Source organism: Pelophylax lessonae (genome assembly GCF_965119305.1).
Source record: "Pelophylax lessonae genome assembly, chromosome: 3".
In the NCBI taxonomy this organism is placed as follows: Eukaryota; Metazoa; Chordata; class Amphibia; order Anura; family Ranidae; genus Pelophylax; species Pelophylax lessonae.
Window position 1 is genome coordinate 291,794,577 of NC_138770.1, and position 15,088 is coordinate 291,809,664.

General features: G+C 40.5%; 1 protein-coding gene across 1 annotated transcript in view; it reads left to right on the forward strand.

The window, feature by feature from the left end:
- LOC309551109 (putative cation-transporting ATPase 13A5) overlaps positions 1–15,088 on the forward strand; it is a 252,741-nt gene that overhangs the window by 150,501 nt on the left and 87,152 nt on the right. The window contains exons 15-17 of the mRNA XM_082251555.1: positions 1,123–1,197; positions 5,161–5,317; positions 8,738–8,855. Coding sequence (XP_082107681.1) covers positions 1,123–1,197; positions 5,161–5,317; positions 8,738–8,855 — 350 coding nt within the window. The remainder of the gene's footprint in view (positions 1–1,122; positions 1,198–5,160; positions 5,318–8,737; positions 8,856–15,088) is intronic.

Below are 15,088 nucleotides of genomic sequence, written 5' to 3' on the forward strand. Positions count from 1 at the left end.
AGATATATTTACAACCAATAAGGTTCACACCTTATGCCACAAAGTCTCAACACTATATAACTAAAAAACAGACCATATTACATAAAAGTGCTAATATTAAGACACTATAAAAATAGGTAATGGGAGAATTTCTAAGTGCCCCACTTAGCTTTGAATCAGTGCATAGTGTTAAGAATCCTTTCCATCAACATAATGGAGTCGATGTTTTCATTGACAAGAGAGAATGGAGTGACAGATGTCCCGATGAGTTTCAACACATAGGATAAAATAAATCTCCCCTCCTGATGCGTGACCCCTCAGATGGACGCAGAAAAGAAAGCACATATGAGGGGTCAATTCCCGTGCATGACCAGAGATTTTAGAGGCAATATTACTAATTTTGTGACACACAGGGAGCAGCACATCACAGGACCAAAACGTGTGATCTAAGCATAGATCTGAAACAATAGGGAAAATAACATGGGGTTTAACGAGTATAGTACCATCTTGTTAAAGAGTTGATGATTGTCTCCCAAATGTAGAAGATTTAAGGAAGATGACCGTCTCCCAAAAGTGATAGATGTAGTGCAAGAGCACAAATTGCTTTATCATATCTTCCCAGTCTTGCGGGGTGCATTGTAGGTCACAATTTGCCTTCCATTTATGCATATACAGAAAGGAGTCAGGAATAAAGCAATTATCTAAGGCTCCATAAAAATCTTGGATCAAACTCTTCCCCCTAGAAGAGACATTGTAGATCGGTTCATAAAAAGGAGTTGGGTGAGGTAGGAATAAGGGCATGACTTGTGGAAAATATATTTATTCTTATATTATGTAAGGAGCTCCCAGTGACCACTGTGTCTTGCCTCACCCTAGTCTAATATACTTTATTATTCCCTTTTAATAGATCTCCAATGTTTTCTCTAGATATAGCATTAATTCCTACAGTTATAGTTACTTAAGTTTTAACTAAATTCTTTGGTTGTCATTAACTGCACATTTCTTAAAGAATTTTAATTTTATTGCGAAGCATTGTCCAGCAATTTGCTTTATGTGATATTGTAGGTAAACTGGCATATACTTATATAAAATAAAACATAAATGACCCCTTATTAAAGTCTGGAATCTTGCGTCTTCCCTTAGGAACTTAATGAATTCAAAGAAGACAGTAAATCAAAGCTGTATGCAATGGTTACTCCAGGACGTGGAGCACAGTGTGTAAGATATATGCAGTTGTTCAGTAATATTAATGTGATTGTAAAGTGTCGCTTCTGTCTGCTACTTTGTTCCTCTATCAGCATGAATCACTTCTGACAAGTTTTCCAGACACTTAGGGCTTGTTTACACTTCAAAAACACACTCCAGATCCGTTCCAGATGCATTGCTGCACGCATGGTGTGTTTTTGATGCATTCCGGTGTGTTAGTGATGTGTTTCTGGATGCATTTGATATGTTTTTTCTTCTTATTTTTTCCTATTTTTTCACTGTACTGGGGTCTAGTGCATTTTTTTTTTTTTTTCATGCATTCCGGTGCATTTTTATGCGTTTGAACGCATTCCAGTACAATCCAGTGCAGGAAAAATGCATCATGTTCTACTTTTTTTTCTGAAACTGGAACGCCCTGGAATTGACCACATTGATGTGAATTATGCCATTGGAAACCATATAACCTACTTTCTATAAATTTTTTATAGCAGAAAAAAAAAAAAATGCACTGGACTGGATGTGGCGTGAACTGGCCCTTAGAGGAAAAAAAGGTAACAGGGTAGGAAGCTCCAGCTTTCCACTCAGCTCTGAGAGCTCTACTCACTGAGCTCTACAGAGTTTAACGTCAGCTCCCCACCCCCTGTTTTCTGACAGCTCAGACAAGCTTTATTAATTCTTCACTTTGAACTGATATAGAGAAGAGAAGACTGCAGATAAACAGGCATACATTTTGTGGGAGAATTTGTTTCATCACTGTATATCACCTGAGGCCATCCAAAGCTCTGGATATATGTTATACTATGTTATCCACTTCAGCTCTGGAAGATTTTACTCCATTCATGGTCAGGCCATTTTTTTGCTATTTAGTACTGCGCTACTTTAACTGGTAATCGCTTGGTCATGCAAACAAAATTATTATAATTTTTTTAACACAAACAGAGCTTTCTTTTGGTGATATTTGATCACCACTGGGTTTTTATTTTTTGTGATATAACAACAAAAGTCCAAAAATTTTGAAAAAAAAAAATATTTTTTTAACTTTATGTTATAAAACCTATCCAATAATTAAAAAAAAAATAATAATAAGTTATAGCATCTACAAACTATGGTATACAGTGACTTAAAGTATTTTATACCCCTTGAAATGTTCTACATTTTGTCATGTTACAACCAAAAACATAAATGTATTTTATTGTGATTTTATGTACTAGACCAACACAAAGTGGCACATAATTGTGAAGTGGAAGGAAAATGATAAATGGTTTTCAAAATGTTTTACAAATATTTGAAAAGTGTGGCGTGCATTTGTATTCAGCCTCCCTGAGTCAATACTTTGTAGAACCACCTTTCGCTGCAATTACAGCTGCAAGTCTTTTTGGGTATGTCTCTAGCAGCTTTGCACATCTAGCAAGTGATGTTTTTGCCCATTCTTCTTTGCAAAAAAGCTCAAGCTCTGTCAGATTGGATGGAGAGCATCTGTAAACATCAATTTTCAAGTCATGCCACAGATTCTCAATTGGATTTAGGTCTGGACTTTGACTGGGCCATTCTAACACATGAATATGCTTTGATCTAAACCTTTTCATTGAAGCTCTAGCTGTATGTTTAGGGTCATTGTCTTTTGCAGACTCTAGCAGGTGCTGAAGAAAAGGATACCCACAAGATGATGCTGCCACCGCCATGTTTCAAAGTGGGGATGGTGTGCCCAGGGTAATGTGCAGTGTTACTTTTACGCTACACATAGCGTTTTGCTTTTAGGCCAAAAAGTTCAATTTTGGACTCATATGACCAAAGCACCTTCTTCCACATGTTTGCTGTGTCCCCCCACATGGCTTCTCACAAACTGCAAACAGGACTTCTTATGGCTTTCTTTCAACAATGGCTTTCTTCTTACCACTCTTCTATAAATGGCAGAATTATGAAGTGCACAACTAATACTTGTCCTGTGGACAGATTCTCCCCCCTGAGCTGTGGATCTCTGCATCTCCTCCAGTTACAATGGGCCTCTTGGCTGTTACTCTGATTCATGCTCTCCTTGCTCAGCCTGTCAGATTAGGTGGACGGTCATGTCTTGGTAGGTTTGCAGTTGTGCCATACTCTTTCCATTTTGGGATGATGAATTGAACAGTGCTCCGTGAGATTTTCAAAGTTGGGGATATTTTTTTTATAACTTAACCTTGCTTTAAACTTCTCCACAACTTTATCCCTAACCTGTCTGGTGGATTCCTTTCCTTCATGATGCTGTTTGTTCACTAAGGTTTTCTAACAAACCTCTGAGGGCTTCACAGAATGGCTGTTTTTATACTGAGATTAAATTACACACTGGTGGGCTCTATTTACTAATTAGTTGACTTCTGAAGGCAATTGGTTCCACTAGATTTTAGTTTGGGGTATCCGAGTAAAGTAGGTTGAATACAAATGCATGACACACTTTTCAGATATTTATTAGTAAAACATTTTAAAAACAATTTATCATTTTCCTTCCATTTCACAATTATGTGCAAGTTTGTGTTGGTCTAGCACATAAAATTCCTAAAAAAAATACATTTAGGTTTTTGGTTGCATCTAAATTTTAGTGTTTACATCTAGAAACTTTTGTGTGTTGGCAGAAAACTTACTAAAACTAAAGCTGCTTCTGAAAACTCTTCTTAAAAGAGTCTCTGCTCACTACATCATTGACAGACATCTGTGCTTACTGATATCATTGGTGCCACTGCTTAAGTCAAATTGGTATAATTTATTTTTTCGCCTTCACTTCCTGTCCCATAGAGAGGAAAACGCTGCAAATGAAGGGAATTCCTTGGGGACCCCAGGTCCCCAGAACTAGTGTTCCCATTGGAAGATTTCCCCTTTATTACTTTTCTGGGCACAACTCAAAATTTGAGATTTTTGTTTTTTTTTTTTACTTTCACTTTCAGTGATAATAAATATGCAGGATGGGTCAAACTGTACCCACTCTGCATGCATGGGGCAGAGGCATGACAGAAAACAGTTTATAAGTATTCAGTTTATGTCATTGGTTAACTTAAATAAGTATGATTGGTCCTTTAAAGGAATAATTGGTCAGTTAACATAAGAAATCCATTGGTCAAATTGATTTACTTACTGTCATTGGTGGTAATTGAATAAAATAACGATCTAGAGCCTTAAGGATTCCCTATAAAAAGAAGAACATTTCATTAGCCTAACAGTCAGCGGGAGAGACGCAGAAAAATTCGTCCCTCCCTCCCACCCTTAATGCTGTCGCAGCTTTTTTGTAATATTGTGGGATATTATATGTTATGTGAGTTAATGGGTAGCTCGAGTTTTTTGGCTGAGCTACATTTTCAAAGTTGTTATTGGTTGTACGATTGGTTTAGTTCAAGCTTTTTGGCTGGACTAATAAGTATCAAGAATGTGTTATATCCCACATGTTATTTATTCTTTTAATAAATGGCCGCGGCCAATTACACCATATTATTAGTGTCAGAGTTATTATTTACATAAATAGTAATGTTAAAATTTTATAGATTGCTGTTCTGCCTTCTGCACCATGGTAAACAGGACAAATAGAGAAGTTGAATCTCCCTAACGGGGGCACAGACAGCATTTAGAAACTGATAGGTGTTTTAATCCCTCTCCCCTCTATCCAAAACTTAAAGTTTTGCCTTTAGCTATACTTTAAGATAGTTTTATTGGCTCTTCCAGTTTTTTCAAAGATTCTTTTTATCTTCATATTCTAGTTTCACAGATGCATACAGACAAATAAAAAAACAGAATATTAAATATTCTTACAGCACTTTCAAGTTTATTTTTTCTTACAAGTGTAAATTATGTTTTCTATGAAGTTAGGCATTTCTCCTCTTGGTTTTTATATAGTGAATGCATAGTTGTTCTTGCTTAGGTGCCATGTTGCTCAGATGTTTTGCATTTAATCCTCAGGAAAAGATCTTACAAAACATACTTTTGTAATGCTCTCTAATGTCTTTCTAAAAGGTTTTAGTGAAAGGACTCCTCATCTTACACCAGTTTCCATTCTCTTCCAATCTCCAAAGAATGTCTGTTATAACAAAAAATGTGGGAGAACATACATTCTCAATCTTCCTGAAAGGTGCACCAGAAGTAATTGTGAAATTTTGCAAGCAAGATACAGGTACTAACATAATTTTGCTTCTTTAAACATCTGATGATACAAAAACATTTTTCTAAACTGTTTCTGAGTTTATTTATTTATTTATGAAAGACCTGCCTGAAGTAAAATTAGAGCCCGGATGAACTATTTTTGAATCTTTTTTTGTTTAAATCAGGGATGCAGTTAGGCTACATCAAACATAAAGTGCATGACAAAAATTGTTAGTTCTGTAGCTTTTAATAAAGTTTCTTTCACTGTCCTAACTGCTGCTCTCACACAGAACATGGCAGTCTAGATCTGAAGTGGTCTGAGACCCACCTGCACAGTCATCCAATCAACAATGCTGCTCAGGGCACCACTGCAGTTAAAAATGATTGTAGGAATATAATCTGTTTTTTTTTTCTCATTCATTGAGAGAAATAAGATTTTCTTCACCTTTTGAGTTATACTTCTGCCTACAGGAGAATTGGTCGCTGTCAAATGCAAAAAGTGAGGACCATTTTGAAATAACTCCTTCCACTACTAGCATTTGCTAGAGTCCAAAAAGGATAGACCTCTTTTCTTCAGCTTTTCTATGTAAAAGGCAAATTTTTTTAATCTGCTATACTAGCATCTTTTTCATTAATCTTCACTCTTCTCTATACTGCTGCTAGAGATAAACTTTTCAGTTACAACTATCTGGTGCGGCTGTCCTTAGCCTGGCTTGGAGTGTCACATCTGGACTCCACTGGCTGGATATTGCAGGTCAAGCCATCAAGCCTGGAACTTTCAAGCACTGGGTTTCCTTTTGGGGGGTTTTCAGACTCTGTTAAAAAGTTAGTCACAGAGTGCTTTCCAGGTCCAGAGCTTCTGCCATTGCCTCTGTGCTTACCCTGTCTGTAAATACTCACTTTGACTGAGCACTTGGAGCTACCTTAATACAGAGGTCACTCTCTGCCTTTACAATTACCTGTTTCCTGCCAGTTTCCATCACAGAATGGGTTAACTCTGTAGGACTGAGCGCTGAAATCATATACATGGTAGAGTGTCACATGGGCATGCTCCACGCTCTTTTTCGGATCTGTTCCTGCTGCCAACTTACAGTGGAATGCATGAAGTTAAAAAACCTTGAGCCTTTACAACCACTTTAAGACTTCTTCATTTACGTTTCATTGCTCTGGATTGACCCTGGCAGATGTGGAATGCTGTCCTTGTAAGGTAAGGTTAGACTTCTGGTGGACACTTTGTGGACGCATTTATGAATCTGTCATTCTCGTGATGCTAAAGTTAGGAAGGCTACTTCCTGCAAGGTCTGTCATTTGATGTGGATGACATACTTCACTTGGTGTGAGTCACAGAATTTTCACTTTAGGCGTTTATCCATGGAACAAGCCCAAACCCCCCCCCCCCCCCCCCCCCCCCCCGCTGCAGCTGGGTCTGGACCAGGGTCTGGATCTTAATACTCTCAGTGGTTAGTTTTCCTCCCTTTCTGTTTTGTTCATGGATTGAATTATTAAAACTTTTTTACTCTGAGTCTCTTTTGTAGCTCCTTGGTTTGTTCCAGTGTGATTCAGAATTTACAGCTTTACCCATCAGAGACATTCTGTCACATAGATGATGAGGGTGATCTCTTGCACAATTCCCATTCAAGCAACCGTGGAAGTTGAGACAGGGCCTGCAGGGGTGATGGAAGGGCACAAGTGGCAAGTAGCTGAAACTGAACAGGTCAGCAATGTGCAGGCAATTAAGTACATAGTCAACAAAAACCTGGGCTACAGAGTCAGAAATCCAGGCGAACAAAGATAATCCTGAAGAGGGTCAGAGAAAGCCGTGTCAATAACAGGGTCAACCATATCATTTAGAAAAAAGAATTGCAGGAACTTAGACTTAAAGATCATTCAGCAACGATCCTTTGCAGAGCTCAGGTTTAAATGGCCCACTTGGTGTCAGTATCTGTGGTGGACGTGCCCGCATGCTTTCACGTATGTTTGTGTGTGCAAAGTTGCATGTCCAGTTAGACTTCTATGCCGTAAACATGTGCTTGCTTATTCACATTCACATTATCCTCATGGCTTGTGTGATGTTCCTTACACATTCCTTTTTCTACTCTTACTGTCAAGATAGTATTCCTTGTTGCCATCACCTATGCAAGGCAAATATTTGGTGGTCCTATCCTGCAAGGTACCCTTTCTGGGTTTTCACAGGGACATCATGTTGAGGTGTCCTTCTCATTTAAGGTAGTTTATGCCTTTCACTTAAATGAAGGCCTAGCTCTTACTTTCCTCTGTCTTGCTTTAATTCACCCAAAGGAAATTTCCCTCTACTGTCTGGATGTGATTTGAGCTGTGAAAGTCTAACTCTTAGTTATTGTTTCTTTCAAGACCAATTTTTTTTTGTCATCCTGGATGAACCTGGAAGTGTGCTCCGGCTTGCTATTCCACCATTTCTATTTGGATCAGGCAGATCATTATTCAAGCTTATGGTCTTAAAGTGTTACTAAACCCAGAACCTGCATTCACTATATCTGGTCTCCCACAGCACACAGAATATAGAAATTGTGACTTCTATCAGTTCCTAGTAAAGCTTGTAGGAAGAGTGTTCATTCTCCCCTGATCCTCTGAATGGACAGTGCTGATTGGCCCTGTGCTGATCACATGCACTCTACCAATAAAAAAGAAAAACTCTCTAACAATACACACCAAACTGAGCATGCGCAGCCTGACTCCTAATGCTCTGTTTCATCACAAGATGGGTTGGAGTCAGTTAAAGAAGAGGAGGATCAGAGAGACAGGATTACACAGCTTTTATACACAATGCAGAGGATTACTGTAACTTGAGTTGGTTCCACGGTGAGTATAACAAGCATGCTTTACTGCATATACAGACTGATTTTAGTGTTGTGGGTTTAGTAACAATTTAAGGATTCGGTTCCAGCTTTTACTGTCAACTGTCTACTAGATCTGTGGATGCTTCTTGGGTTTTTTAGCATTAAGAAACTGTACTTTTTAGATTTGTAAGGCTGCCAGCTGTTCTTCTGTTTACACATTCTCTAAGTTCTACCTAGTGGATATTGAGGCCTTGGCTGATGCAAGGTGCAGGGTTCTTCAGGCAGTTCTCTAAGTTGTAGACAGTCCCCAGTTATTTACTGTTTTGCTTTGGCCTGTTGGTGTTCGTTTTCTGTGTTGTACTGCTTTTGGATGTCTCAAATATAAAAGACTTTCTGTGTCCCTCAATTGACTTCAAAAAAGGGTTTTAAGGGTTTTACAGAAAGTACAAAAATCAAAACAAAATAAATAAAACCACAGAATTTGGGTATTCACTGGGATAATACAAGCTTATGGCACAGCATGATCCTATGTTCCAATTCTTGAGCTTTCTTTTGTAATAAAAAAACAGGAAGATGTTTAGCCAGTAATTTTACATTTTTGTTTCAACTGTGAATGATTTTATATTTTCAAACAGTGCCAATCAATTTCTCACATGTACTCAACCAGTATACAATGCAAGGCTTCCGAGTCATTGGGATGGCATATAAAAACTTAGATATAAATGAAGATGCTAAAGTAGAGATGTTAAAAAGGTAAGTACTGCTTTATGTCAATACATATTATGTGCTTTGTTGCATTGCTAGAAATGTTGATTTTCACTTTTTGAACATAGTTGTACTTCATAGATGGAAGGACTTAAAAGGAATAAACTAATTACTAGACTCTGTACCCCTTGCATGCTGTTAGAGGTAGTAATATGCAAACCTATCTGCGTGGATTGAAATAACACTGGTACATCATTTTTGATAATCTTCAAAATTAGCTAACCGAACAATGTAGTTCACAAAAAAACAAATTAAAATAATAAAATTAAATCATGGCTGGCATCATAAGATTTATGAACCTGGAATATAAGACATACTAGCTGCTACCCATAAAGCAAGAGTGTGCGCAAACATGCATCCATATCAATGTTCTAGTATACCTCCATTAGCATTTGCCCAGTTGTTCATGAGGAGAAGCTAAAAAAAGCAGCATTTACCCCGCTCTCAATAAAGCAGCTATTTCTTTTAAATCATAATAATGGATCAAACAAGCTGCCTATGTAGGATATTTTTGGAAGGTCACTTATGTGTTGTAGGAAGAGTTGGGCAAACAGTTCGGGCCGAGCAAAAGTTAAGCCCGAACATCGCCTGTTTGCCCATTCAGTGAACACTCAAATTTGCAGGGCACTTGGCAGGATGTTCACCGGTGAGCGCCCCACAGTGCACTGCGAGCTTCACAGTACATTCTAGGGCCCTAATTGAATGAAGCATTGCACAAAACTGTCAGGTGCAAGGCTTTGCAAATTAGGGCACAGAGCACTGTCAGAGCCCTGTTTGGACAAAGTGATGATGATTTAGACCAATCATGGCTCAGTGCTCATAGTCCCACCCCATACTATAAAAGATTCCTAGGAAGCTTTTGCAGTGTGTTGTTGGAGTAGAGATAGATAGAACAGGGTTCCGTTTTCTACGAGCAAGATAGTGTGTTCACCTTTTGTGATTCTGAGTGTTAGTGTAGTGTGAGTATAGTGTGAGTTTAGTGTAGTGTTTTAACAGCGCCTTACATAACATTTAGTGCTGTATACCCTTTTTTTTTTGGTCGCTGAGCCTTTTATTTTTTTTTGTCCTCTGCCTGCCCCCCCCCTTTTTTTTGTTTTTTAATTGTCACCTGCAGTTTTTCTGACTGCGATGCTGGTGTTCTTCCTTTTTTATTTACCGTATATACTTGAGTATAAGCCGACCCGAGTATAAGCCGAGGCCCCTACTTTTACCACAAAAAGATGGGAAAAATGATTGACTCGAGTATAAGCCTAGGGTGAGAATGCAGGGTGGCGGGCATGGTACAGGAGAATGCAGGGTGGCTGGCATGGTACAGGAGAATGCAGGGTGGCAGGCATGGTACAGGAGAATGCAGGGTGGCTGGCATGGTACAGGAGAATGCAGTGTGGCTGGCATGGTACAGCAGAATGCAGTGTGGCTGGCATGGTACAGGAGAATGCAGTGTGGCTGGCATGGTACAGGAGAATTCAGGGTGGCAAGCATGGTACAGGAGAATGCAGTGTGGCTGGCATGTAAAGGAGAATTCAGGGTGGCAAGCATGGTACAGGAGAATGTAGTGTGGCTGGCATGTACAGGAGAATTCAGGGTGGCAAGCATGGTACAAGAGGATGCGGGGTTGCGGGCATACTAGTGCGGCTGTGTTTCACTTACCTGTTCCAGAGGAGCCTTCATTTTAAAAATGGCGCCGCCCGGTGCCGACACGTCATTGTGCATGCGCCGCCGTGGCGGCGCATGCGCGGTGACATGCACACGCTGGGCGGCGCCATTTTTAAATCTTAAACACGTCAGAGCGGCCGGGAACTTTTTTTTTTTTTGTTGACTCAAGTATAAGCCGAGGGGGACGTTTTCAGCACAAAAAAATGTGCTGAAAAACTCGGCTTATACTCGAGTATATACGGTAGTTTTTAGTCCCCAATTTAAAGTGCACCAAACACCACTTTTCATTCAATAAAGTTCATCCAATCACACATTTCCCAGTTTCTATTAAATTTGGGTAATATCCCCCCCCCCCATCATGTCTGGGAGGCCAACAAGGAGAGGCTGATGTTCCCATGCCACAATGAGGCGGCCAGAAGTATCTGTGTCCACCGGCAAAGGTGGACGTGGTCCATCCTAAGGCAGGGCATAATTGTCTGTTTAGTAGTGTTGAGCGAACACGGACTGTATTATTCGTGTTCGTACCGAATAATTGGATTTTTTGTACCCGAACACGGACACGGACACTTTACTGTATGTTCGGGTAAAAATCCGTGTTCGGTCGTTTTATTTCCGGGTTTTGCATGCTTTGGCGCTCTTTTCATGGCGGGCTTTCAACAGCCAATCAACAATCGTTTAACTGGTGTGCCTTAAGCCATCCCAGCCATGCCTGCAAATGTCTCAGTAGCTGTGATTGGCCGTCTGAAGCATGTGACCAAGTCTTTATAAGTTCGAGGCAGCCGCAGCGGCGTCATTATGCTGCTTAGATTCAGGGACAGAGCACACATCAACGTGCTGGCTGCTGATTAGGGAAAGATAGGCAGGAAAAAACCATTTGTGTCCGGATAGAATTGAGGGACAGGTCGGAGTGTTTAGGCAGGGCGAGTTGTAGGCATTTTAGGGATAGAGTCTGCTGAATTATATAGGGTCAGTGTCTTCTACAAACTACAATCGATATTGCTGTGTGGGGGGTGGGGTCTGCACTCAATCCTGATCTACGATCTCTTCTCAATCCTGTTAGGGACAGAGTCTGCTGAATTTTAGGGAAACTGTGTTCTACAAACTACAATCGATATTGCTGTGTGGTGTGGGATTGGAGATAGGCAGGTGTCAGTGATCCACATCCATTTTTCTGTGTGTGAGCTGCAGTGAACACAATCTTTTTGGGCTGCAGTGAACACAATCTTTTTGGGCTGCAGTGAACACAATCTTTTTGGGCTGCAGTGAACACAATCTTTTTGGGCTGCAGTGAACACAATCTTTTTGGGCTGCAGTGAACACAATCTTTTTGGGGTGCAGTGAACAAAATCTTTTTGGGGTGCAGTGAACACAATCCTTTTTGGTGTGCAGTGAACACAATCTTTGTGGGGTGCAGTGAACAAAATCCTTTGTGGGGTGCAGTGAACACAATCTTTTTGGGGTGCAGTGAACAAAATCCTTTTTGGGGTGCAGTGAACAACATCCTTTTTGGGGTGCAGTGAACACAATCTTTTTGGGGTGCAGTGAACAAAATCCTTTGTGGGGTGCAGTGAACACAATCTTTTTGGGGTGCAGTGAACACAATCTTTTTGGGGTGGAGTGAACAACATCCTTTTTGGGGTGCAGTGAACAAAATCCTTTTTGGGGTGCAGTGAACAAAATCATTTTTGGGGTGCAGTGAACACAATCTTTTTGGGGTGCAGTGAACACAATCTTTGTGGGGTGCAGTGAACACAATCTTTTTGGGGTGGAGTGAACAACATCCTTTTTGGGGTGCAGTGAACAACATCCTTTTTGGGGTGCAGTGAACACAATCTTTTTGGGGTGCAGTGAACACAATCTTTGTGGGGTACAGTGAACAGAATCTTTGTGGGGTGCAGTGAACACAATCTTTGGGGGGTACAGTGAACACAATCTTTGTGAGGTGCAGTGAACACAATCTTTGTGGGGTGCAGTGAACACAATCATTGTGGGGTGCAGTGAACTCAATCTTTGTGGGGTACAGTGAACACAATCTCATACTGAAGGTTTGAGGGTGCTGCCTGTTCCATACTCCCCCTACTCCTCATCTAGCCTTTTAGGGGTACAAACAATAGTAATTGGGGCCTAGTGTGGTTGTGTACGTGTGATATACATACACTTTTTTGGGATCATATTTTCTATTCCGCTATTTAATCAAAAACCTTTGGGGATCAGTTAAATTGGGGGATAGTCTGTGTTGGTACGTGTGAGAGAGATCCACCTTTCCAAGTTGTTGGGGTTCATCTCATACTTCTGAAGGTTTGAGGGTGCTGCCTGTTCCATACTCCCCCTACTCCTAGCCTTTTAGGGGTACAAACAATAGTAATTGGGGCCTAGTGTGGTTGTGTACGTGTGATATACATACACTTTTTTGGGATCATATTTTCTATTCCGCTATTTAATCAAAAACCTTTGGGGATCAGTTAAATTGGGGGATAGTCTGTGTTGGTACGTGTGAGAGAGATCCACCTTTCCAAGTTGTTGGGGTTCATCTCATACTTCTGAAGGTTTGAGGGTGCTGCCTGTTCCATACTCCCCCTACTCCTAGCCTTTTAGGGGTACAAACAATAGTAATTGGGGCCTAGTGTGGTTGTGTACGTGTGATATACATACACTTTTTTGGGATCATATTTTCTATTCCGCTATTTAATCAAAAACCTTTGGGGATCAGTTAAATTGGGGGATAGTCTGTGTTGGTACGTGTGAGAGAGATCCACCTTTCCAAGTTGTTGAGGTTCATCTCATACTTCTGAAGGTTTGAGGGTGCTGCCTGTTCCATACTCCCCCTACTCCTAGCCTTTTAGGGGTACAAACAATAGTAATTGGGGCCTAGTGTGGTTGTGTACGTGTGATATACATACACTTTTTTGGGATCATATTTTCTATTCCGCTATTTAATCAAAAACCTTTGGGGATCAGTTAAATTGGGGGATAGTCTGTGTTGGTACGTGTGAGAGAGATCCACCTTTCCAAGTTGTTGGGGTTCATCTCATACTTCTGAAGGTTTGAGGGTGCTGCCTGTTCCATACTCCCCCTACTCCTAGCCTTTTAGGGGTACAAACAATAGTAATTGGGGCCTAGTGTGGTTGTGTACGTGTGATATACATACACTTTTTTGGGATCATATTTTCTATTCCGCTATTTAATCAAAAACCTTTGGGGATCAGTTAAATTGGGGGATAGTCTGTGTTGGTACGTGTGAGAGAGATCCACCTTTCCAAGTTGTTGAGGTTCATCTCATACTTCTGAAGGTTTGAGGGTGCTGCCTGTTCCATACTCCCCCTACTCCTAGCCTTTTAGGGGTACAAACAATAGTAATTGGGGCCTAGTGTGGTTGTGTACGTGTGATATACATACACTTTTTTGGGATCATATTTTCTATTCCGCTATTTAATCAAAAACCTTTGGGGATCAGTTAAATTGGGGGATAGTCTGTGTTGGTACGTGTGAGAGAGATCCACCTTTCCAAGTTGTTGGGGTTCATCTCATACTTCTGAAGGTTTGAGGGTGCTGCCTGTTCCATACTCCCCCTACTCCTAGCCTTTTAGGGGTACAAACAATAGTAATTGGGGCCTAGTGTGGTTGTGTACGTGTGATATACATACACTTTTTTGGGATCATATTTTCTATTCCGCTATTTAATCAAAAACCTTTGGGGATCAGTTAAATTGGGGGATAGTCTGTGTTGGTACGTGTGAGAGAGATCCACCTTTCCAAGTTGTTGGGGTTCATCTCATACTTCTGAAGGTTTGAGGGTGCTGCCTGTTCCATACTCCCCCTACTCCTAGCCTTTTAGGGGTACAAACAATAGTAATTGGGGCCTAGTGTGGTTGTGTACGTGTGATATACATACACTTTTTTGGGATCATATTTTCTATTCCGCTATTTAATCAAAAACCTTTGGGGATCAGTTAAATTGGGGGATAGTCTGTGTTGGTACGTGTGAGAGAGATCCACCTTTCCAAGTTGTTGGGGTTCATCTCATACTTCTGAAGGTTTGAGGGTGCTGCCTGTTCCATACCCCCCCTACTCCTAGCCTTTTAGGGGTACAAACAATAGTAATTGGGGCCTAGTGTGGTTGTGTACGTGTGATATACATACACTTTTTTGGGATCATATTTTCTATTCCGCTATTTAATCAAAAACCTTTGGGGATCAGTTAAATTGGGGGATAGTCTGTGTTGGTACGTGTGAGAGAGATCCACCTTTCCAAGTTGTTGAGGTTCATCTCATACTTCTGAAGGTTTGAGGGTGCTGCCTGTTCCATACTCCCCCTACTCCTAGCCTTTTAGGGGTACAAACAATAGTAATTGGGGCCTAGTGTGGTTGTGTACGTGTGATATACATACACTTTTTTGGGATCATATTTTCTATTCCGCTATTTAATCAAAAACCTTTGGGGATCAGTTAAATTGGGGGATAGTCTGTGTTGGTACGTGTGAGAGAGATCCACCTTTCCAAGTTGTTGGGGTTCATCTCATACTTCTGAAGGTTTGAGGGTGCTGCCTGTTCCATACTCCCCCTAC